We start from the raw sequence: 26,412 nt of genomic DNA, 5'->3' as shown, positions 1-26,412 counted from the left end.
TCCATGGTAAACGAAAGTATGAGTTTTGTCTCTGTACAGAAAATCCTGCACAGTCATAGTGGCTTTTCTTCAGGAAAGAACAGTTTTAGAGCATATAAACCAGGCTACTTGAAAGGGAATTTTATTTCAGTCAGGAAATTAATGTAAAAATTTAACTAAATAATACATACATGCTGAGCCCTTTTAAAATGAGATGGCCATTCAATTAAACCTCCAAAGGGTAAATCAAAGCATGGATATGAGCATGTAGGTTCCATGGCAATTATAAACAAAGCTGGCATGTCTTTGTGAGGACTCTCTTCAGAGACTCAAATCTACCACCGAGCCCTCTGCATGACTCTGACCTACCTGAAAGGAAAAATGAACTCCTACTAAGTAATGGCACGCTTGCTACCTTGAACACAGAGTCCTTCCTACCTCAGACTTGCTGAGTCAGATATTGGTCTGAATTATATTGATTCAGATCTGATATTCCTTTCTGGTTTCAGTTTCTGAGCATTGATTCTAATACAACTGGGATCAGAACTTAGCCCGGTGCTCTGCAATAATCCACCTCACAAATAAGAAACTTGTATGACAGTGAAGCTTTAGGAATGGGAAATGGTGTGCTGAATGAAAGAGTGGCAAGGTAAGAAGAAGAAAATTCTTCACTAATGGACTGTGCTTGTGGATAATGACTATATATTCTAATAAGCCTCCTCCTCATTTATGCTTACGTGAAAATATCCATGTTTTTGTACCTAGAGAAGTAAAAAATCCTGTCCAACAAAACCAATTTAGAAAAATAACAATTTGGCCTTAATAAAATATAGAATTAAATTGCCAGCTGATGAAAACTGTTCTGTGTTTGCTCAGTTAAAGAGCAAGCTGTGTAGACAGACTAATTTACCTTAACTATGATCTGACTTCAAAAGCCCAGTTCTCTTCTGGCAATGAAGGGTAATGGGACAAAAGCTGGGTGTGGAAAGGTGGATCAGTGAACGTGCAGTCTTCTTCTGCCATCATCTTTTATGAAATGCAACATGCATTTCATGAGAAAAGATCTGGAATACCATTTTTAGATACAGAATCATAGAATCGTTTATGTTGGAAATGACATTCAGTAATGAATGCCATGGCCCCTTTCAGCTACTGGAATTTTATTTCATTAAGAGGAACTGAATCAGCCCACATGTGCTGGCCAAATTTTCTTTTGGGCAACATTCCATTTCAATTTTGGTTTTATACTTGCTGTCCTGAACAGCCTATTATGTAGTTAAACAGCTACAGCATTATGCCATAGAGGTAGCTGCATTTCAGAGATAAATTAAGCAATTTCTGTGGATACAGAGGGCTTAATTCCTGACAGAACTCTGTATATGCATATGAGTAGGCCATGTTCCTGAAAGATGGTCCCTGGAGGTGAACATGGTGAATAGCTGCTGATGGGCCATGGCGCTGCAGTAGGCAATGAACCGGCCACAGCCATCAGCGTTGAGGATGAGCTGCAAGAAAGTGGCACAATCTACAGGAATGAGTGTTGACTGTGGCTCCTGGGTCTGGCTCGTCTGGCTCTCTGGAACCCTGACAGTGAAAAATCATTTTGTGTATATACTGATACATGTATGTATCGTCTTTCTGTTCTGTGCAGTATGAAATGGTGGCCTCTCATCTGGTGGCCTGTCCATGCAGAGAGAGGTGCCCCCATTGCACTGCCATCAAAGAACCCTTAGGGCTGGGGCTGAGTCTCACAAAAGAGCAGCTGCCCAAACCAAAGCACAATCATCATGCCTCAGTGCTGTGCCCCACGTCATCCCTCGTGTTAGCCGGGCTGGAGGGCAGACCTGGGGAGAGAACAGGGCGCTTGGGGAAGGCTGCTTGTGCAGCAAGGACTCCGGATGGATCTCTCCCACTATGAAAGTGGGGGAAATGCACTTGCAAAGGGGAGACTTGCCAAGATTCCTGACCAAGAGGGCTCAGCTGCCGGTGCCATCAGCTCCTGTGCCTGGCACCAGTTAGGAGTCTCCTCCAGAACCCTCCCAGGGAGCTCCTCCACTGCTGGGACCTCACTGCTATTGTCAGGAACAGAAAAGGTAGAGAGTGTTCTGGAAGATTAATTTGATGCTCATCACTCCCTGCCTAATCCCTAGGGGATGGTATGAGCACTGATTGCCCTCATCTCTGCTTTGCTCAGGTCTTCCTCTTGGTTCAGTGAGTCTTTTCTTCTCCTTCAGCACAGGCTCAGACTGTGAGGTCCCAGATGCTGGAAGTGTGCTGTGGAAGGAAACTCCCAGCAGCATGGGGACAGGTGGGAGAACCCCCAGCATCCTGCCGTGCTGGGTTACCTGTCCCAGCTGCAGCCCAGCCTGGAGTTTGTGTGTTGGCTAATAAAGTGCTTGGAGATCCTTCTGGATGAAAGGCACTGTGTAAGTGTGGGTGTCAACCTGTCATACACCAGGAAGCACCTCTCTAGACATTAAGGGGTTTGCTGATATTCCTTACCTCGAGCGCAGTTGGCCGGTGGTATCCCTGCATCATGAGATGCTCAAGGAACAGTAATGGGAGTAACGTTGCTTCACGATTCATTTAAGCTCCCTTACACTGAGGCTCTGTTTTCACAGGTTTTCAGTGCACACATCTTGACACCTGGAGCTGCCAAGCCAGCTTCAGACCTCAAACTGGCATGCACAAACCAGCACTTGATGGGCCAGCCTCCAGTGTGCCCTCGCCACTGGTGCCAACTCTGAAATGCTGAGGAGGACATCAAACCCACCAGCTGGGCAGGGCAGGCTCAAGGCTTTGAGTGTAAAAGGCTGAGCTGGGCTGATGTGGAGGTCCCCTGCTCCGGGCGAGGGGCTGGGGGGCCTGCATGGAGAGGGCCTGGGACAGAATTGTGACACTGCCTGAGGTGCCACAGGGCCAGGAACCTCTCAAGGACACTGTGCCCACAGGCCACGAGGAGGCTGCAGGCCCTGTGTGACACACCGTGCCACATGTGACACTCGTCACACAGCAGTTACTTGCAAAATCACCCAATGACCAAACATTCCTTGACTATACACTAGACGCAGTGCTGAGGAAGTAGAGTACTAATTTACTGATACAGCAGGACGTGGGCTTATTTTAAAACAAATAATTTCCATTATATGAAATATATGTTATATCTATCTATATGTATGAAATTCACATGCTTTCCTATGCACGCTTTAATTCCTTCCTGATTGATTTCAAATCTAATGTAGTGTCAAGGTTTAAGCATGAATTAAAATATAATTTTTTGGTATTAAATTGTATAACGTTGTTCATGTTTGCATTCTGTCAAAGGCCATTCTAATCAGATGGACATGAAATAATAAAACACTTCATAATGTACTTCACCAAATTACAAAGAATTTCAAATCTAAAAAAATATACAAAGAAAAAACAAGTATGGCAAATATCAACAATTTTACCATTCAGGCCTTTTTCCTTATTTAAATTTTCTGAATTCTGTTTAATATACTTGTGTTTTACAAGCAATGCCTAAATGAACAGAGACTTTCTATAGTTTTAATGTGTTAAAATACATATTAGCCCAATTAATATTTAATTAAACACTAGACTGTTTTGCTATATTCAGCTATTGTGATTGGGTCTATACCATGAACTCTCAAAGGAGAAGGCATTCTAGTTCCTATCTTTCTGTTTATTTATATCCCTCTTACTTTGGTTTTGTAACTGACTTTTATTTTTGTGATGTGAAGTCAGATTACAATTGATCTGGATATATGTTAAGATATGGTGTTTCTCATGTCAGAGAATGAAGCAATCTGATTTATTTGCAACACAAATATTATAAACATAATGTTATCTTTTGAAACTAATCAGGTGTACAATATGTAAATTGAAATGGCTTATTTGCCTTAAAAGATATAATGTTACCTGTACAACAATTTAAAATATTGCACTTCAAAATGTAATGTGCACAATCATTACCAAATTTGTTGGTAGGCATCTAGTTTACTTTTGATTTTTCCAATTGTTTTTGTGGGGTTTTTTAGTTGTTTGGTTTTTTTGTTTGTTTGAACAAGGTGGAACAAACAGAAATCATAGATTTACAAATATTATACTGAGAATTTTCATATAACAGCAGGGGAAATGTAGAACACAGACTCCTCCAAGTCAGCATTATTAGGCCCGCTGGGGTCTCAGTTTATCTGTAATCTGTTTGGTTTACAATTTGTCTTCATAGAGTCTGATTACTGGCAGGAGTAGGTACAGCTTGTCTTAATTGCATGACCTGTTGCTGCAGGTAGGAGGGTTCAAGTGAGTAAAGCAAGTGATTCCTCCTGGAAGTGTACAGAAAATTAGATAAAATGTGTCAGCTGCCATATGTGTACAGGTGTGTGTGTGTGTCTCTATTTTAAATTTCTTCAATCTAGGAAGAATACTGGCTTTGGTTTTGTGTGGATATTCTAATTAGCAGCTCCACTTCAAGATACCAGTTTTCAAGACTAAAGATGCCAGTCTCTGCACGTGCTTCTGTATTTAAAATAGTACAACAAATATAAGAAGTAGCATCAATATTGTACACTGCCTAGGATTCAGCTCTTTCCTTAATAGAAAATGCCTTGAAAACACAAGGGATGGGAAATATAATGTTTCCCTCTATAGAAGAATATTTCAGGGATTTATTATTTTTTATTCTTTTTTTGTCTTTTTTTTTTTTTTTTTTTTGCATTCTCAAAGGATATACATTCGTCTTGGTTTTTGCTTCAAATATAGTTTAAGGCTATTGGTAAAGTATATACCAGATACCAGGCTCAATTTACAGGGGTGTCTTCTCACAGGAACTTCTCAAAACTTCATCTCTAAAGATTCGTACTTTGAAGCCAAGCATGCTTTATCAGTTGTCCAAAGACAGAACTCATGCTTAATACCACACACTGTAGGAAAAAAGAAGGAAAAAACCAAGCAACCAAACAAAAGAAAACAGATTTGAAGCAATGTCAGATCTGCAAAACCTATGGTACTTCACGTTTTCACTCATCCATCAGGCTGCAGGGTGTGTGGGATTTGGATTTAAAGTGCTCAACAGGTGAAGAACCAAAGTGCTTGAGTTCAATTAAAGAATTGTTCTGCCTATGGCTAAATACATTGCATTTGTTAAAGCAGGTAAACAGGGAATGTGGTAGCTGGGGCTGTCTGTCTCACTGGGTTCTCATTCTTTTCATCTAAACTTGTGTTCAATGAGATTCAAACCTTGGCATTGGGGGCTGCATGTTGCTCATTTTATTGCGTCTTCACCTGAAGACTTCTAAGTGCTGGATTGCTTGGTTGGCTCTGGAAGGTAGGTGAAGTGGAATAATTCTGTCCTAATTTGGTTTAAATGAAAGCCTCTTGACTGTGGTAGCTACCACTTCTCTCTTCTGACAATATGAGGCTTGAAAATATATTATTTTCCTTATATTCCATGGCTGGGAATCACTTATCTCTTGAGTCAGGATTTTTTTTTCCTATGTCTGAAGCAAGCAAGAACCTTATTCTTGCCATAAACGATACTGCATAGAAAAATAGTTCTAAAAAAAAATACAATTGTAAACCACAGTTCACCTTTACCTTAACATAACCATTTAAACTTATATATACTTACCACTCACATTCATATTTCTTAAACTGTTTACAACATCACAACTGGCATTTTAAACAAGCAAGATTTTTTTGTTCTCAAGGATACCCTGGAAACTCAATTGTTATAACAATTTGAGAGTTTGAAATAGTACATGTAGCACAGCTCTTGAAATGAAAGAGATAAGGTTTATAAAATAAATATTAACATGTAAAAGAACAGTTAAAAATGCAATGAGTGGTCCAAAGGAGCAAGTATAACTTTTTCTTTACTCATCTTACTACAGAAGATCTAACTTTTTAAGGCTTCCATTTTCCTTTCACCCATCACTCAAGTCCTCTTGCATTACAATTTTGCTTAGGTTTCAGTGTGTCGTTATACTGCTAACAGGAAACGTTTCTTAGTGGACATTCCCACCATCACCAGACTTGTATGCTTCTTGGTTTCTGATGAACTTTGGAGTTTTAGTGGCTGGATATCCCTGTTCATCTCCAGAAACTCGAATGAGATGAGAGGCCTAATGTTATTTTGCAGTAACAAAGATGAGAAGAGTGGCAGAGCACATGGGTAAATGTGTTAGCTGGATTCTAGGAAAAGAAACTGAAGGTCAAGGAGATAAATGGGTTCTTTCTTTCCTGCTCTTTACATTTGTAGCACCTTCTACTTGGATTAGCTAATGCCTCTAGTGAATGGTGAGATGCACCCATTTATAGTTTGTTATTCTTATCCCTAATTATCACACATTTTATAAAAATATAAATAACAAAAAGTAAGCTGGGTTCCATCTCAAGAGGTGTTTCTTGTTGTCCTCTGAGAATATATCGGATAAGTCAGGTCTTGACAAGCCCTATCCATTGTAGCTGATTGTAAGTCAGACAATAAATACAAAAAGAAGTCGTTCTTGCGGTGAGCTCAGCAAATTCTGAGGAAATCAAAAGCATTCCACTGTGCTTATGGCACAAAGAACACAACATCAAGGGCATATTTAGTGGAGAGAATGAGACAAAAATTACCAGGTAAGTGACAAACTGTACAAGCATTTTGTTTAAAAAAAGGAACTCTGCAGCATTCTGTCTTTAAAGCCGGGTTTGAGCCTCTGGGATATAGATCTCAATGCTGTCTGCACGCTCTGTGGCTGAATTCTGCCGGAAAGAGGCTGCTCGCTTGGCAGCCATCAGCCGTCTCCTAGCTTCTTGCCGTTGTCTGTCAGGTAGGTCCAGAGATTTTTCTCTTGTGATAGGGAATTTTCCTTTAGGGGGCTTCTTTGGTACAGGAGGAGGAATCTTTCTTTCTTCCTGCAACAGGGCATTAAAACTAAGGGTGAGCTGTGTGTAAAAGGTACTTGTCAGCAGAGCATGCACATCAAAGACATGAAATGCAAAATACTGATTACATACATCAAGCATGCTCAATTTTTGCTTGCCCATCAGCTGACTAATGGATTACATGAACATCTATCCACACTAGGGACACTGACAAAACCCTCTTATTTGACAACCATTATACATTCTGCAGTCCTGTGCCTGAAAAAAAAGACTGCACTTCCTTCCACCATCCTTGCAGGTATTGGCACATGCAATCTGCACACCTCACTTTCATATGGATTTGTTTGATTTAAGCTGACACATTATTACACTCATTATAAACAGAAACACACACTGTCTCTCCAATAAGAATTCAGCCATCTGTGTGGTCTGATCAAGTGAAAAGACTCTCTAAGATTAGCAGGACAGGATTTTTGATTAAATTAATCATACTGAGTTTAGCCTCAGCTGGATATGAGATGGCAGCTGTGTATACATGTCTATTAGTTTAGTCTCCTCCAGGAATTGCTCTATGGAAACATTCAAGCCAGAGAGAGAACATAGGGCTAATTGTTCTGCTTGCAAGGCTGGGTTATTTTAAAGAAAATTATTCTGAAGAATTATCAAATTATAAAGTGAAGTCAGTAGATTTTGTTACCAAAGGAGCTGTAAATTTCTCTGCAGGTGTTAAATCAAGAATTGTTTTGACCATTTAGAGACTGTAAAATATCATATGAGGGCCTATAATCAAGGCTGTGTACACTAATTTAGGTTAGAAGAGATGAACCTCTGGAGGTGATTTCATACAATCTCCATTCAAAGTGGACTTGAAATTAGATGCAACTTTGAAGTTAAATCAGTTTGGCTTGGTTTTGGTTTCTTTAATTTTTTTTTTAATTTCATCTTTAATATTGGATTGTATAGCCCTGAAGATGAAGACTCCATAACTTCATTTGTATAGGTATGATTATTATAATAGATTTTTTTGGTATATAATTTCTTAAAGTAATGGTCATAGTCCAAAGTATGGGCTGTTCTTTATGGAGAACACAGTAAATTTGATGCACAGCAGGATTCCAATAATACAAAAATTGAACTGATACACTTAAGGTTTACAGACTCCTCTTTTTTTTTTTTTTTTTTTTTTTTTTTTTTTTTTTTTTTTTTTTTTTTTTTTTGGGGGGGTTTTTTTTTTTTTTTTATGTTTGGTTGGGTTTCTTTGTTTTTTTTAAAACTAATTCTGACTCCACTATCCAAATGCAATAGCCAAGACTAAATAACTAAGTTTATTTAAAAACATAGTTCTGCATTAAACAGGAACAGTGCAACAGCCTAAGATGCTATTCCCCATGATAGCTAGTTTTGCCTGTCTTTATTTTCTCTATCTCCTGTTTTCATAAAAGCTCCATTCCTGTCATCCCATCTTATTTTCTTTTCCACTTTTAGTTATTTCCCTCTTAGGAATATCACTGTTGCTGTCACTATAATAATTTCTTATTTCCAGTTGCCACTAGTAAGCAAGAGTTGCAAACTCACCATCCACCAACCCGTTGGCTGAAAATTAAAATCCAAGAGGAGCATGAAGAAATGAAAAAGTTGTCAAAATGCCTCCTAATTCCTCCCAAACCAAACAAATATTCACCTGAGGCCAACAGTACTGACTCAAACCAAATGCTGTTTTCATCTGACTGATACAATAATAAGCAAGGACAGTGGGATAATCAAGGTAAGGGATGAAGTTCTAGAGAGGGGAAAGGCAGTTTCAGAATGGCACTGCTTTTATGGGCAATTTGTCACCTTTGGTTTGTAAGCATCATGTGGGGTATCTCCCAAGTGGTGGAGTTGCAGGGCAGAGGTGCAGTGAGTTCACCAGCAGCACTTTGTCCCCCGGAAGTATGTCAGCTGAGCTTTAGTGTGACCTGTGCTATGTTCTGTCACATGTTTTTCTCTCATTCTGTTTCCATTATCATTTGTGTCATGCAGGCAGGGTTCACACTGCAGTGTTCAAGTTTGAGCTGCCCCAAATGTAACAGAGCGCTGAATTTACCTTGTGTGAATTCTTGGGCTATTGTCTTCCATTTGAATTAATAAGAACGTATTTCTGTTCTAGCCTTTAGAATGTGAATCAAATAATTTGAACAAAAGTGTCGTGGAGTAAACTAGCTTAGCAAAATCCATTTTATTTGTTATATAATTCAGCTCAACATTGTTAAAATAGAAAAGACTTCTGACATCTGATGAAAGTTCCCATGTAAAAATTGGGCCATGCCAATTAAATACTTCCCAGGGTTAGAAACCTATTGTGCTTCACTATTGTATTTAACACAAGGAGACTGCAGAACTACAAATGGGGAGTAAATGGTATTGTCCATGGTCTGCTTACCTTCCTTTCAGGTGATTCTATTATTTTCCATTCATTGAGTTTCAACTGGTGCAGTTCATCAAACTTCATGCTGACATCTTCAATTGAGAGCTGCAATAAGTCCCAGAAACCTGCAAGGTCCTGGGAAGTTGGTCTTGGCATGGCACTCGGGTCCTGTAGCGCACAAAGGAGAGAACATGAATACTCCAGGAGGCTTTCAGTGGCGTGCACTGAGGCAGGAAGGGCACGGTGCCAGATTTCTTTGCTGCAGCACTGCTCAGTGCTAAGGCTCTGCGTGCTCTGCAGCTGGGAGCTGTGACTGGAAAGCTGTGCCTCCTACACAACCCAAACATGAATGAATTGGATGTCACACGCGAGCCTTCCTGAATCTGCGGCATGGGAAGTTCCTTAGCACCATATGCTGTGCTGACCTGCATTTCTAAAAAGGAACAAGCTGACAGCCTGTCTGCTGATTATTAAAGGCAAGGGGAGCGTGGTTTGTATTCCAGCCAGCCTGAAGTCTTCCTGGTTAAAAATTATATTCACGATAGCTGATTAAGACAAAACAATGCCACAAAGACATCACCTTATGCTGAACTTGATGTTTACATTGTCTTGGATTTTCAAGTGTATATGTGAAGTGTGAAATCTTGATGAGCTGCTTGGATTTTCTTCTCCAGGGAGTTGAATCACACTCAGGAACTGGGAAGACAGTACCACCAGGTACTGCAATTAAGAGGCTCTATGTGCTTAAGACTTAATGGAGCAAACATTGGTGGTAACAATTAGAAAGATGACCCTCTATTTGATAATTAACCTAATGCTGGATAAAAATTGTATTATAAGGTAATATGCAGACTCTTAACCCTATACTCTCTGAGCACTGGTACTAGGTTCAAGAAGAGAGCTTTGTCACTTTATTGAAATAGGGCTTAATTGGTAAACATGTCTGTGAATGTAATGAAGAAATGCCTTTTTCCTTTCAGGACAGGAAGAAGCCATTATGATGGTCTAAAGAATGGAGCTGGGAGAGAGGACATCAAAAGCATGCCAAAGAGACTCTGGATCTCTCCCTTCCTGGCCAAAACCTGTAAAGACTAACTTGCTATGTCAGCACCACTGCAGTTATAGCAGGCTCTGTTCCCCACCTTTTTCAAATCTAGTGGTGAAAGGCATTTTACCTTTAAACACAACCCCACAGCTGTCTAGAAACTGAGAGGTAAGTCAGCATTGCTATTGAATTCCTCCCTTGAATCACACATTTCTAAGTATTTTAAGGAACTGCTGCTCAAACTTGGGTTTACAGATGCCACTGTGGGAGATTAGGGCCTGGAACTGAGCATGACAACATGTAGTGTCACCCATAGACCCCTACTGGAATCTGGGCCAAGAACAATTTACAAGCTTTCTTCACTAGGAGAAAGTTTCCTTTTTATAGGGAGCTTCAGGGATTTAAGAGGCCATATAGATTATAACAGACATCTGGGAAACATTACAACTCCAGATTAGTGTTACGGAAAACTACTTCATTGGATGGATCCCAATTTGTTACAAAACAGTTTGAAATTTATGTCAGTGGGGTTATTTACACTACAGAGGTCAATATTTCAGGTTTTAGGAACTGACTCCCTGTGTGAAATTCATGAGGAGGGTCCCACAGCAGTCTGTCTTATCTTGCAATCTGTTGTCTCCTGCCTGCTCTCCTCACTCACTCTCCCCAGTTTCCTCTAAACAGCCAGAAAATGATTCCACTCATTGCAAGGACATTGCCTTCTGAGTCAAGGCTAATTGCTGTTCTGTACTTTGTGAGCCTCACTCTGCTCACAGTGTTTGTGAAGACCGTGGCCTCCAGCACGACTCCTGCAGAGGGCTGTGCCATGTGTGCTCTGGACACAAGAGGGCTGCCTCCTGCTTCTTACACATCCACAGCTCATGAATAAACGCTGGCACAAATGAGTACTATTACAGCCAACTAAGTTTTGAAAAGATTGGCTTAAACCTGCTTCTTCTCAGAAACTGCTTATTTATTAGTATCTTACTTGGAATTCAGCTTCACAGCCCTGCTTTTGAAGGAGGCCTAAAGCAAGGAACAAGCACCTAGGTGGTGCTCAAGCTGCTCTGTTTTAGCCTGCAACCATGACATACAAGCTGAGCAGGATCTGTGCTGACTAGAGAGCATGGAGAAGGACACTTCAGAGAAAATAAAGGGTGTTACAAAAAGCAATGTTAATAATGCAAAAGAGACGAGTTATAAATCAGTAATGACATTTTCCCAAGTAGTTAGTGGGAACAGTATACATTTAGGAGATAGCCAGCCAGAGTCATAAAACAGAAAACTTCATCGAAGCTTACATTTCTATGAATTTACCCTATGTGAGAGTCTTTGATAAGTGCTCCTAACACAGAGCATAATCAAATGTACCATTTGAATTTCCCATGATCCTTTAGAAAAGTCCACAGGTGACCTTCATGCTTCAATTTCAGTCTGAGTAAGTATATTCCTCTGAAACCCTTGTTGTTTGAACTGGCACAGTTAAATGTTGTTGTTTTGTGTCCTACACTTAAACTTAGAGATGCTGGACACTGTCAGAGAAACAGCTGTGTGGCAGCCCTGCACGTGCTGGGTGTTTTAGAGAAAGGGAGTGCACAAGCTGGCAGCATTTCCCTGGGGCACTGAGATGCTGCCTTAGGAGCATGGAAAGCCTGCTGTAGGTATGCACTAAGTGACTATTTAGCCTCAAAGTTTATCATTAGGTATACGAAGAAAAGCTTCCAGGCATGAATGACCTACAGTCAGTTTTGCAGTTGCTACTTTCTGCAGAGCCCATTATTGATTTAATGAATGTGAAGGATACTCAGAACCTAAATCTTGAGAGTGGGGTAAAGATTCTGTTATGGACTTCAGAGGTTTATTATCCAAAAGAGAAAAAGAGAAGTAAAATCTTGCCATCTTTTTGGTTGTGTTGCCTACAAAGTTGTAGATTTCTCCTTGCACTCTTTATTGCTTTTGCAGTAATGAATTGTTCTTTCTCCCAAACAGCTGAGGGTTGTGCTGAGCAGGAGCTGCACTTGCTATTGCAGTAATGCTCTCGAGCACAAGTGCTGGGCCCACTTGAAGATAAGAAGTGGAGTCGAGGTTAGGCTCTCCAAATCTTAGTTTGCACAGCTTAATCAATCAGGTAATGGAGGGCATTTTTAAATTTGCAGAGAGAAAGTTTCAGACAATGATGAAGATTGCCTTCTTTTGGTATGAAACAAATTACTAGATAGGGAGCACACATCCTATAATTGATAATACAGGTGTGGTCAATTCTTGCTTGTCAGACTTTGTATATTTCCTCTGTTATTCTGTAACAGATTTTAAAATTTTTGTTTTGACAGACTTTTTGATAACTGGATTCTTTCCTAATGAGGACCATGTATCTTAATATTTTCTATCAGAATGTATGACATTTTTGTTGTTATTTTCTCAGTATTATTTCATTGTAGGTATTCTGGATGTTTTTCTTCATGGATGGAAAGTACAAGTAGGTCTTTGCAGAATTGCAAAGAGGTTCTGCCTTGGAAGTTATGTGACAAATCCCAATGAGCAAAGTATGTAAGCAGATTATAGGTTATGTCTGCTGTCATGCACACAACCAAATTTCAAGATTTGAGGTTGAAGGACAGTCAGATGGAAAAGGTACGCTTGCTATTTGAGAGAGCCAAAAAAAGGTTTTCTACCACCACCTGCAGCTAGAAGAATTATGTTCTTCTATTGGTTAGTATCATCTTGCCACAGCATTTGTATCACTGATGGCTGCTGTCATATTAATGAAGATAACATTTAGAATTGAATTAGTCTCTAATGAACTTCCAGAACAATAGCAGTTACCCTCATAAGTAATATAATGTATCTGTTCCTTTAGCCCCAGGACATCTCATATATAATTGGCAACACAACTTATCCAACTTAATTTGATGAATATTATAGATATCTCATTTCCATGATCAGTCCTATTTTCAGGTAGGTAGAAATGGATTATGTATTCTCCAATATTCAATTTTAGGATTTTCCACTGATTTTAATGTGAAAATTTCCCCCTTCCTTACATGAAATATAGTTACTATATTAGGGTATTGCAAAAATAAGCCATAATATTACGTCTCAGAAAACTTGTATTTGTTCCCTTCTCATTTTATTTTGTTTAATAAAGACAGCAAAAAGAGAAAAGCAAAACATAATCAGATTGAAATTACTGAATTTATATATACTCTTAAAACCATCTACCAACATCATACATAAGGATTTAGTTTAAAAAAGGGGGGAAAATGTGGGACATGAAAATAACATTTCAGAAAGCTACTGCTCAGGTGCATTACAGCTGTTTTTGAAGTAAAAATATTGAATACTAAAATTTAAAGTGACATTTTGTGGAATATTATGGATGAAAAAACTTAAACTCATCAAGAATAACCAGGCAAAGTGACTTACCAGATTTTGCTGACAAAGCCAATAAAATTGCTGGAATTTCTGAGACATGAGGAGCTGAGCACTTCCAACAGCACTTCGGATCTTACCTAGGACTAAGCATACAGATGGATTACTACCAATAAATGTTTTTTTGTCAGTAAATACAATATTCAGCTCAAAAAAGTGCAGGTGAGTTTCCTGGTTATTTTAAAATAAAAGTAAATATTTGGTTTTGTTGTTTGTGATTGTACACATAAAACATTTTTTAAAAAGACTGAGGTATAGGAAAACTCAGTGGCATCTTTTGGCAATGAGGAACGAATAATAAATTATATATTAATAAGTCAAAACAGCTTAGACTTTACTTGTTTAAGAAAGTAGATAAAACTAAGGGCCTATATTCAGCTTTCTGAAGTGGGCATCCATTAATCCATATGACTTTGAAAACACTCTTAAATTTCAAAGTAAATGACACCTCTCCCATTTACATTTGCTCATGTAAATTGAGAGCTGTTGAAATTGTCTTGCTTCAAGAACCAGTAGGATATCTGTTCCTTCAGAAGTTGAAGGCACAGGTACCTTAGATTATACCTTTTGGTTCTGCAATTGCAAATTACTTCACACACTACACTTGTGTGGATGATCCCTGGGTGAGATCTCTTTATCAGTTCTGAGTTCTGAGGGTAAAGTTACTACATTCAACTGTAATATAACATACGGATTAGATCCTCACAGGAATTACATCTCTGAGACATATTTTGGTACACCCACTAGGAATTACAGGTCGTCTGCCCAGGAAAATAAACAAAGTCCTCAGCACAGGAGCTTCAGACAAAGTGGGACACAAACAATGTGTGCTCCAGGACTTTGTTGAGCCATCATCAGCCCCCGTGGATGTGTTGGTGTTTCCTCACTGTCCATGTGCCCATGCCCATACAGTATGCACTGGGGAAAATGACCAAACTCATTTTACTTTGTTTCCAAATGACCAAACTCATTGGCTTTGTTTCCAAGAGTCATCTGTCTAAATTAAAATTTTTGAATGCATTATAATCAGTGATCTGAGTTCAGCAGCTCAGCCATGTTAGGCACTTATTTTTAGATGAGCTGAATTTCCTCCTGGAGATGCCTCAGTCTGTCCATTGACAGCACTACCTAAGGGGATTGGCTTATCTCTAAGAAACTAACTCATCCTGACTCCCACACCTGCTGGGATAAATAACACACTTTGGTAGGTGGCACCATGCTTTTCTATACCTTCCTACATATCCTTTCCTACAGTTCCTTTCCTCCACATCCATCTCTATGATGAAAAAAAATAAAATTAAAAAGCATTATAAACTGTGGTCTCAGCGAAAAATTTATTTTAGCAGGAGAATTTCCAGATCATTAAATAATCTTAAAGATATAGAGAGGTGGGGTAAATGTAGGCAGGAATTACTCTGATATATTTTACTTCAAATTGGAGAAACCAAGTTTGATAATTCAAACAGGATGTTAAGTGTAAGTAAGTGTGGAATAAAGCTGATACAGCACAACTGATCTGCAGCCCCTGATATAGGAAAACTTAAAATGTGACAGGGCTTATAATTTTGTTGTTATTTAGAAAAAGTACAGGAGGGCATGTGAAAACAGTGTTTTGGTAGTAGATTTTACATTTTAATTCTGCTTTCTTTAGACCAGTGAAACATCTGCTCACCTACAAGTAGTAGCAAGAGATAATTTGAAAATTTTGGGCTCTAGTTAAAGTCTCAGTAACTTTCAAGGCATGTGCTAATATGTGGAGTTGTGGGTCTCAAACTCTATTTCATTTTCTGTTAGGCAAATAGTACAGCTGTGCCACAACACTAAATTAAACAGAAATATACATAATTCATCAGTCCTGTGTGACATCCATTGTAGAAGGGTTAAGTGGTTCAGGGCTGCATGAGTAATTCACTGAGGATTGTTTTTGTTCTGCTGGCCAAATGAAATAAATCATTTTAATTGGTTTGGGGGTTTTTGATCATCAAACCCCTTGCTTTCCTCTACAGTGTTATTGGCATACAGGAGGGAATAGTTGAGTGTTAAAGCCTGAACAAACATACAAAAACATAAATAAAAAAGAAATGTTTCATTTGATCTGACACAAATTGCTTTAATTTGGTTTTCAACATTTTTAATAAAGGCAATGACTTTAGTGATGAACAGCCTTGTATCCTCCTTTTTTCTCTTGGTGATCGGTAGCTTAGGACATTAGACAAACTCCCAGTGTGGGGTCAGAGTTCCTCCTTTTCCAGGATGAGGAATTGTGCTGTAGCAGGTCCCTGACATCACCTATTCCATGCTATGTTCAATGATTTACTGAGCAAAAAAAGAGTGAGGTTGATTCCATGGACTGATGGTTGTAATGGTTGTTTCTAGTGAGTAAAGTTCAGTTTTAGTTTCCTCTGCTGAATTTTACAGTTCATAGCTCAAACACATAGCCTGAGTAAGGGGCATTGGTTTTAGCTCCTCTGCAGAAATATAGATCCTGACAGAATCTATATATGTCTGATATTTTCTAGTGAACCTCAGCTACCCGAACCCTCATACTAAATAAACATTAATTTTATCTTCATTATCATGAAGCATCATGTCAACAAGCATTAGTGATTTAAAGCCCAGTCAGACTGGTCAAGATTTAGGCACTGACAATGTAGCATTTTGGTGGGATACACATTTGTCAGGGATATAAGGCTGTGATGGTTGCATGTGCCATTAAGTCACAGTGCTGAATACACATGTATGATTACAGCCCTAGAATTTACTAAAGATCTAACTCTATTTCCATTTTAATAAGTAAATCTGATGTAATAAAACATAGTGGTTAGAATCTCTCATATTCATGCTACTCTGCCTTGCTGTAATTAAATTAAAGTATTAAAACACTTCAACTCATAATCTTTAGCACAATATTAATAGACATCCAAAGCCTTGTTATTAATTTCATGCATTGGGGAATTATTCTGATGAGTGCAGATTGATTATCTCCATGAAACAATGATGAATGCTAGAGACTGAAGAGATTGAGATGTTTGGTGATGACTAGAAGATTTTTCTTGTAAATAAATGATGATAAAATCTACCAATACACATAGACATAATATTCATATAATCCATAAAACTCCTTGCATTAGGATAATTTTGTATTTGCCCAAATGTCAGGAAAGAGTCACACAACCTTAATTCTTCTCCCTGAAGCATATGAAGCACTCTATTTTTGTTGTATCGCCCTGTATTACTTTAGCTCTGAAGACATACAAAACTCTGACCATGACTTCAGTAAGAGTAGGCTCAGGATTTACATCCCGATTAGAGATTGTGTAAATTGCACAATTAATGCAATTGTGTCTTTTCCCCTGTATGTGCAGAATTGCTTGAGAAATTCGACAAAACCTTGTAATCAAAAATTATTTCATATCACAAAAGTAGAGAGGGAAAAGTTAGGCCTGTATTGATGAAATTGATTATGACCTGGTGCTGTAACTCTGATCTTGACAGGTTAAAAGCTTTGTTCAATTGTGCCACTGCTGCACCAGCAGTGCACCAGCAGTGAGAAACTGCTAACAATCAATCTGCTTCTGGCATTCATTACTGTCTATTTAAATGACATATTTTAATTTAAATTTTCATTCCATTTGATCATTTCATTCCCCCCCCAATACCTGTAAATAAATTACTCCACAATCTGAAATAATATGCCTGGAAAAATATTGAAACTTGCATTCAGTTCACCCTCCTAACTCAAAGTAGGGCATGATATTTGTCTAACTCTAAACTTAAATTAGTAATCTTTAGAAATATCATTTTACTATCAGCAGAGCACCTAGACACAAAAATAAATATATAATGTGCAGATGGCATTTTATGACAGCACAGCCCTCATCTGGCAGTGCTCTGGAGAGTAACGGGACCCTTGTTCACAGCGGGTGAACAAGGGTCCCATTAAAAGCTAAGTTCAAAAAGGAGAACAAAACAAAGCTAAGTTCAAAAAGGAGAAAACTTCAGCAGAACAATGCAAATGCTGGGAGAAATTATTGGATCTCAGAGTGTAGGATTTTACAGACTATTTCAGTACAGTTAAGACATGCTTTAGTCATTCACAACACTCCAACTGGAAACTTTAATATATCCTGAAGCATAGAGAAAAGCATAGATTTGTGAAAAGCTTTAGAAAATTATGTCAGTAATTTGTCTTTGGTTAAAGGATAACCTGTATTTGGTCAAACACCTAAGAAAGCTTTTATGGATAATTAATTCATGAATATACTCAAATCAATTGTCTGTGAGGTTTTTTTGTTGATTTTTATTCACCTAAAATTATGGGAGATTTTACTCTGTGTTTTCTATTACTATTCAGTCCTATTAGTAAAGCCTTTGCAGTACTGTGGAAATAGCAGCTAGAGGATTAGTAAGGAATGGTCCAGTATCCATGGAATCAAGGGGAATGGGAGACAGAGGTGATGCTTTGAACTCCCACTCTAATATCTTTATTTTTTTTCCCCACTAGACATCATTTTACTGCTGTGCCAGCAGAGCTGCTAACCACAACGCAGAAAATACCAGCAAAACAACATTTCTGCTGGCATAGTTTATTCTATAGTTAATTTTTGAACGTATCTAAGGATTTTTATGTGAGAGTAAACTCTGTAGAGCTGTTCTCCCTAAGAAAGTACTCCAGTGGCCAAGCAGGTGGCACTGAGAAACCCAGGGTTGTCTTCTTTCCCCTGCCAAACCCTGCCTGCAAGCTGCGGGCAGGGACTGCGGTTCCCTGTCCCTGCTCTGCTCTCCCTGCTCCCATCACCACGCTCATGGGATGCAGACTCCTGACCCTCTTGGTCTTCAATAGCTTTGTGACACTTGAAATTGTTTTCTTTGTCATCACCTACACACTAATAGCCAAACACAATTTTCAGGGTGTAAAACTGAAAGTCCAGTCAGCACCCATGAGAATATATCTTTGCCTGGAGGCACCCTCTGAGTACAAGTGACCAGATCTAACCCTGGGAACTGTTACAGACACATATCTATATTTTTTACATATAATGAACACACACACATATATAAAAATAAAAACAGAGCACAAATAACTGCTTCCACAAACGATATAAGAACTTTGCAGGGACTTCAAAATAAAACTCACGGCAACTGACCAAATTAAAAAAAAAGCTCTGAAAAAGGGAGAGAGAGGTTATTTTTGTTGCAATGATTATCTCTTTTTCTAAGACCTGATGAGTGAAGTTCTTAAAACAACATTATGAAAGAAAACGTTCAGTGAAAGAAAAAATCAATATAGCAATCAGACAGCTTTTGGTGATCTCAGGGCTGCTGTACTAAGACCAAAACTGAAATTGTTTTCTAAAATCCAGTTCTATTTTAACTGTTCCCATGTTTAAAACAAAATAGAAGTGGTATCACAAAGACAGCCTTCTCCTATGAGATGCAAAGCTATATTCGATCTTTATGTACAATTAACATATCCAGGCCAAAAAGAAATGATTCAGAATTAAGAATGACAGTTTGAATGTGCAAACATTGCTGTGAAGTGTTTTGGGAATAGTAGTCTTGCTGTAAGATGGAAAACTATATTTATTTGCTTTTGCTCAGCCACTTCTGTTTATTTTCTTCAAGAACTGGCAAATGTTTCAATATGTCAAGATACATTTCATGCTGTGATGTTATTAAACTTAAGTTCTTGAGGATACACACCTTACAACCTCTGTAGCTTAGACTGGGGGTACAAAATGTTTTAAAGACTCAACAGGAAAGGATTATTCAGACAGAGTGTTTAGAATGCTGTGAAGCTCATTCCCGTGCTGAAATTAATTATTTGAAAACTTCATTTTACTTAATGTGTTATTGGATGAAGGGATACTACTTAAATATAATGTAATTTGGAAATTATTTAAGGAAGATCTCTTGAAAAGCATTATATGCAATGAAAAATCAGAACTTTAGACAGTCAGCTGAACACAAATTTTGACCTTGCAAACACTATGTAGACCTATTCTATAACTTCTTTAACCTATTAGGGAGGTTAAAAAGTTCCCCCAAGAACAAGTAATTAACCTTTTTTTGTTAGTTTAAAAAAGAAACTTCAACAGTTTTGATTGTATTTCATCAACTCTGTTATCAGGGAATTGCTCTTTCTTTTCCTATTCCAAATTTGAGTCCCTCTGCAAGCAGGGAAAAAAAAGTCCTGGTACTATGTTTTGTTTTTTGACTGAAATATTCCAAGTTAGTGTCACTAACTCCTGATATGAATAAAAATTACTGGAGTCCATATTGTCTTCATATCCTATAAACAATTTTTAGAAAACTACCTTCTTCATTGCCATTTCACCATGCAGTAAACTCTTCCAGAGTATATCTGGAGTGTAAGAGTATAGGTTCACATGCTGGGAAGGAGAATGGTTCTGCATCTGAGAACAGGTAATCAGCTAAAGTCAGGTCATCCAAGTTTTCCTCATGTAGTACTCAGTTTCATATTCCAAAGAGTAACTGCTCTAACTGCCTCTCCACATCTCCCAGTGAGGGAGGGGTAGGGATGCGAACGTGCTTCCATTGCTCATTTCATATGGCTGCAGATTTGACTGGGGCTGTGCAAAAGGAAGAGCTCACAGAGAGGAGGCAGGAGAAGTCCAGCTCTTGCCTGCAGGCTCCTTGCTAGGAAAGAGAGGGGCTAACGGCCTGTGTGTTTCTCCCTTTTGCTCCCCAAATAATCTTACTCTTTCAAAAGTGATCAAAGTCTTGCTCTTTGAACTTCTGCTTCAGATGGAGAACATTGATGTTCCCACATCAGTAACAGGTGATCTGGGAAGCAGGTGCTTTGGGATTCTTACTGATGTCACTGAAATGTCAGTATTCAGCACTGCAAAGACTTGAAGAATTGAAAAATAGGACACATGCGAAAAAAAGAAGTACTGAGGAATAACCATTATGAAAGGCTTGGAAAAATCTTCCACAGGCTAATCAAAGGAAAAGATGTTGTTATTTAACAGTCCCTAGAAGGGTGTTAAAGTCTTCACAGTATCAATGGAAGGGGAAAATTCTGAGCTCTGCTCTGCCATGATGAAAATAAGGACAAAACCCACAGTTCGTAAAGCACCAGAGGCTGAAGGAAGGAAAACTCACCTCCCCACCCTCAATCCTACTCGGAAGACTTGTGCACAATACAGCAGAGAAATATGACTGTAAAATAAAAAAATGATGACGTAAAAACATAGACATTTTTTGCTTTGAAAAGGTCAGTGCAAGAAATAGAAATTGGCCTTTTAGTCACCATGCTGGCCTGGCTCAAGACCTGAGGGTACATCATAGCAAGAACTCATTGAGGAGGAAAGACGATCAGGAAACAATACTCAGAGGTGATGGTGAAATTTGTAAGAGTGCAGGAAAGGATGCTAGTAAGAAAACTTAATATGAATTCATTTGTGGTCTGAGAAAATCTCAGCTGAGACAATAATTCAGATTGTCAGGGGTTGAAATATTTATAAAACTGGGCCTGAAGAACAAGGATAATTGACCTCAAAGGGAATCACAGGGAGCTGGCTACTGAGTCCTAGGACCACTTTGATATATTACTATCATTAGTGCTGTCTTGGATCTTGTTCCAAAATAGTCTACATTATTTTTCACTTTATCCCATCATTCCTTTCAAGGTGTCCACAGGACATGAGAGAATAATAATGATTCTTGACAAAATTGTAATAAGAAAATGGAGCTGAATTTTCTAATAATGCATATGGCCTGTCTAACTGCAGAAGTACTTTAACTGTTGTTCCTGCCTGCTATGCTTTCTGTTCTTCCAACAGGCTGAAGTGCCTGTAAAGGAATGGAAACATTTTTAAAATGACTGCTCACTAAGAGGCAAAATCTAGGTTTCAGGAAAAGGGCAAAACAATGTTCATATAAGACCACCCTGTGTGCTCTGGCAAAGGGTCAAGCACTGGAATGGGAAGAATGTGTCAAATTTGGAGCTGTGGATGGAGCTATTGCACCATCTGAGCTCTGTGTAATACCAGACAACACTTTGGTCGTGCACTGGACTCTAGAGTTGGTTCTTTAACTACTTCCACAAAACCTTACTCTGGGAAGCACATCTTGTGCAGCCAGCCACAGGACAATGTTCTTATGTATTATGGTTCTTTGCTCCTGCAAGATGAGTGAGGACAAACCACAACTCACAGCTTTATCCTAACAGATTTCATATTTTAGTAATCATCTGTGTACTGAAAATATAGTGAAATGTTCTTACTTTCTTCCGAAAGATCATTTTCTTCTGCTTCTCTTTCCATTTCTTTGCACCATCCTTCCATTCTCTTAGTTTCAGTGTGTAGTAACTTCATAAACCAAGATCCATCCCGTCGACAAGGAGACATTCGACCAGTCTCTACTGTCTCAATGGCTGGCTCCAGCCAGGGCTCTGGTGGTGGAAGGTTTGAGGTGTCAACTGGGGTCCTGTAATCTTCTCTGTAACTGAACAGTCCCTGTGTCCGTACAGTTCTCACTGCACTGTATTGGGTGGGTGTGCTGGGCTCTGAGTGCTGCTGGAATGACGAGCCAAATTGAAGTCCCTTATCCTCCATGGTGATGTGTCCTGGAAAACCCTCCAGTTCCAGGTCAGCCTGGACAGCTGCTGTTACACTGTTCGAGCGCTTGAATCGTCCATGTCTTGGGGAAGAGGGAAGAAAGAAAAGACATTAAGACATATAAATAATGTATGTGATGGTACAGAGGCACAGAATAATGTTTCAGTGAGAAGGAATGGATTCTGTTCTTCTTGTTGGACATTATGTTAAACATTTTTGCTTTGTGTATATCTTACTAAAATTAGATGGTGCGTAGCAACAGAGAAACACATAGTGGAATCATTGATCTAAGCAAGGGTACAAAAGAAAATAATTTAAATTTTCTCTGGAAGCAAATATTGATATGTTCTCATACTACAAAATAACACACGTCATTACTAAATAAACTGTAAATAACTAGCAGAACTAGAATTTCCAGATAGAAGTCTGTAAATTATAGATGTATAAAACTTTCCAGTGTTCAGAATTTTAAGCAGAAAGATCTGAAAATCCGCTCAGTTAGGACTTTTGAGAATTCTGTAATAAAAGAAAGATAATATCAGCACATTTAAGACTGGGGGTTGGGGGTTTTTTGGCCTTATAGGGTGCCCATTAAAAGTTGATATCCACTGTTATATGACACTGAATAATGACATTTTAGAAAAGTTTTGTGTTAAAATGTTAGATAGAGAAGCAAAGATTATTTGTGAAATCTATTCACATTGGAGTCCATTGTCAAATTATTTGCAGTTTGTGATGGCAAAAGGCAATTAGCAGCCAGATACTCTCAGACAGCTGCTGTGAGATGAGATAATGGTCCTGGTCCAGTACCTGACAAACAGTAGTTAGCAGGGTTAACCTGTGGGTCAGTACATGGGCCAGTATCTTTACAAAATTAGAGAACTGAACAAATCAGAAAGCTGATTCTAGTTTAGAATAAAGAATTTTGTCTCCTTTTGTGGACTGGGAAAGCCTGGATCAGCATGAGGAGTCTTATCAAAGGAAGACTGTTCCAATATGTGGCTCTTAGTATTTGTTCTCACAATAATTATATAAAGTCACTATTTCAATTTAATACTTTTATTTCCTTCCCTCCAATTAAAAACTGGAAAGTTAGATAAATGTGAAGCAACTGCTAAATAATCTCCACAAATTTTACCAGATGATAAACATGCATATAAGAAATTTGGCTTTGTGAATTATTTAGTGGCAGCACCTGTCAGGTGTTATTTGTTAGATCTGTTTACAAATGCATGTTGTGTTATGAAAGACTACAGATTTTTGAACATGCTTAAATTACCGTTTTTCATCTTCCACTTGAATTCCAACAGAGTGGTATTCCCGTAGGCCTCTGCTTTCAGTATCTGAATCAGTTGCTGTTTCCACCTAATTCAACACAAAAGATACATCTGCAGAGTGAGCATTGACAACTCAGCACAATTTTGCACAAACTCATTCAAAATTAATTATATATTTCATCTCTTACTGCTAAGAAACACCTAGCACAGTCAAATAAATGCAATAGGTATTCAGCCTGGTATTATTGTTTTGGTGTTGTATCTTATTAAAGTTTTGAACAAATACTTCTGCTATGTAATTCCCTGTTTCAAATCCAAGCAGAAGCAATTGCTCAGTTTGGTGGGATCAGGGATTAAGCTTGGTCTGGAAGGGCTGTTCTTAGAATGAGGAATCCACAGGGTAACCCTGTCTTATAGTATTATAAACCAGTCTCATTATAGTCCTTGATTTACAAAATAAAATAAAGTATCAAGTAGCCCCATAAGCTTGCAAGTGATAAAAAGAAATGGAGCAATGAAATTTTATTGACAACTATGTTGACAAATATAAAACCATTAAATGATGTGAGGGATACAGCAGAATGCCCTATCTCACCTTTTTTTAATAACACAGTCCTGAAAATGCTGTATCAAGCAGGCAATTTATGCACTTTTTATAGCATTCCTATCTGAAATACACTTACCAAAATATATTCACAGTAGTTTCCTTCAAGACTGAGACTTGTGTTTGCAACTTTCTGTGGGATTTTATATAGCACTCCCCACCACCACACCGCCCCCAAGTCTTTGACACAGACAGAGCAAGTGCTGCAGTATGCAAATTATACTGAATCAAGGGAGAGGCAGGGAAAAAAAGAAAGAGTAGAACTGACTTTTCCTTTTGAATCATATTTTCACTGTTAAATAAAAAAAAAAAAATTATCAACTGGATTTCCATATGCACACTCCATGTGTGAATTCAAAGAATATATCTGATGATAAAGATAAGAAAAGTTTTACCCTTGCAGCAGTCACAGGCATCTCTGGAAAGAACCTGATGATCTTTGCAGCTGCGCCTCAGCTGCACTGTCCCAACCCCACCTGGTTTCTGAAGGGATCCAGGGACAAGGTGGGAGGAGGGTGGGAAATGAGTGCATATGTGGACACTGCTTCTTGAGGAAGAGAGTTGCTGGTAACATCTCCTTCCATCTTCAAGCTGTAGCTCAGCGTACGTTCACATGTAGGTGAATGGAAGGGAACTCCAGCCAGTACACGTTCATATTTACATGTGTGTAAGTCTTGGAGAGGTTAATGAGAACAGCTAATGCAGGAATCCTCTAGTAAATGTGAATGACATGCTTGAACTGCACAGTATAGTGCCAGGCACAGGTGTGCTAAAATGTCTGGTTATCAGTGTGACAACAGTCCAGGAAAGACACATTTCCCAGCAATTCCCTTTATTCCATATAAGGTCTAGGGGACAGTGCATGCTGCCTGGAAGTGCAACTGCATGGAAGCTCACTGGGTTCCTTTTGATGGGCAGTGCATTGAGAGAACTAAAATATCAGACTTGGTAACAGAATGTGGTGATGCCAGTACAAAAAGAAAGATTCCTCTTGACATTGGCATTAAAAACACCCCTCACCCACAGACATAGCAGCTTGGAGGAAAAAAAGCCAGAACAACCCACTGGAATGATAGGTAAATTGGTTTCCTAGTTAAGGTGGATCTTGGCTGTAACATGGGTGAGAAGCTTCAGCTGCTTGGGGTGTCATAGTCTCTGAAAGAACATTGCTCCATGCAAAGAAGCCATGAGGTCCAGCTTTTAGCACAAAAAGATGTCTATCTATCAGGAAATGCAGACTTATCTATAGCAAAGAAGAGTCCAAAAGAGTCTTAAATAACAAATTCTAGTCTAAGTGAGGGACTAGGCACTCAACTAGTCCCTTTCAGTGATTTGAGGAAAGCTGCATATAAAACATATTAATTTCCTGAATTAACTGGGCAAAGAATAAGATACTCATGTAGGCTGTTGAGGGGGCAGGGCGGAGCAGGGAGGCAAGTTACACTTGCAGCTTTGACTTCTGCAATGAGACCTCAGTCAAACATGCGTGGACAGGTTATGAAAAGTGAACTCATTCTCAGGGGTAGAGGAGATGATTGAGAAGGGACCTTATAAATGTCTACAGGTATCTGAAGGAAGGACATCAAGAGAATATTTCCAAGCTTTTCTCAGTGGTTCCAAGAGGCAATGGGCAGAAACAGAATACAAGGAAGAACTCCTTTACAGTGTGAGTGACCAAGCACTGGAACAGATTGCTCAGAGAGGCTGTGGAGTCTCCTTCCCTGGGGATGTTCATGAACCATCTGGATACACTCCTGTGCAGTGTGCTCTGGGATGACCCTGCTTTAGTAGGGAGGTTGGACCAGATGACCCAGTGTGGTCTCTTCCAACCCAACCCATTCTGTCACTGTGTAGTGAATAAGAGCAAATAACACAAAATGCTTAGACTGTGGCTCCTGGTTGCACCTGTAGGAGTGCTAGCAGGAAGATGATGTCCAAGGTGGGGAAACATTTTCTGGAGGATGTTGTTTGATGTTGAAATCCATAAGAACAATCGGAGTGATGAGGAAGTCTAAACTGTTGCTAAGACCTGTGGTACAGGGGTTCATCCCAAAGCAGCCAGTCAGTCTGAGTTAAATCACATAATTTAGGAATAGATTGCCCAGAGAAGTTGTGGATACCTCATCCCACACTGGAAGTGTTTTAGGCCAAATTGGATGCGACCTTGAACTCCCTGGTCTAGTGACAGATGTTCCTTCCCATGGAAGGGGGTT

At 38.9% G+C, this 26,412-nt stretch overlaps 1 protein-coding gene across 1 annotated transcript in view; it reads right to left on the bottom strand.

Moving 5' to 3' along the window:
* Positions 1 to 4,685: 4,685 nt before the first annotated feature.
* The window catches only part of DLGAP2 (DLG associated protein 2), a 288,437-nt gene continuing 266,710 nt past the window's right edge, over positions 4,686 to 26,412 (bottom strand). Inside the window, exons 10-15 of the mRNA XM_041420908.1 lie at positions 23,598 to 23,683; positions 21,985 to 22,400; positions 13,728 to 13,819; positions 9,275 to 9,427; positions 8,428 to 8,445; positions 4,686 to 6,882 (exon numbers count right to left, since the gene is read on the bottom strand). Coding sequence (XP_041276842.1) covers positions 6,664 to 6,882; positions 8,428 to 8,445; positions 9,275 to 9,427; positions 13,728 to 13,819; positions 21,985 to 22,400; positions 23,598 to 23,683 — 984 coding nt within the window. The 3' untranslated portion in view covers positions 4,686 to 6,663. The remainder of the gene's footprint in view (positions 6,883 to 8,427; positions 8,446 to 9,274; positions 9,428 to 13,727; positions 13,820 to 21,984; positions 22,401 to 23,597; positions 23,684 to 26,412) is intronic.

Source organism: Onychostruthus taczanowskii, unplaced genomic scaffold, assembly GCF_017590055.1.
Source record: "Onychostruthus taczanowskii isolate IOZ18803 unplaced genomic scaffold, ASM1759005v1 scaffold11, whole genome shotgun sequence".
Lineage (NCBI taxonomy): Eukaryota > Metazoa > Chordata > Aves > Passeriformes > Passeridae > Onychostruthus > Onychostruthus taczanowskii.
The sequence above is the reverse complement of the archived record's forward strand: the minus strand, read 5'-3'. Positions and strand labels throughout refer to the sequence as shown.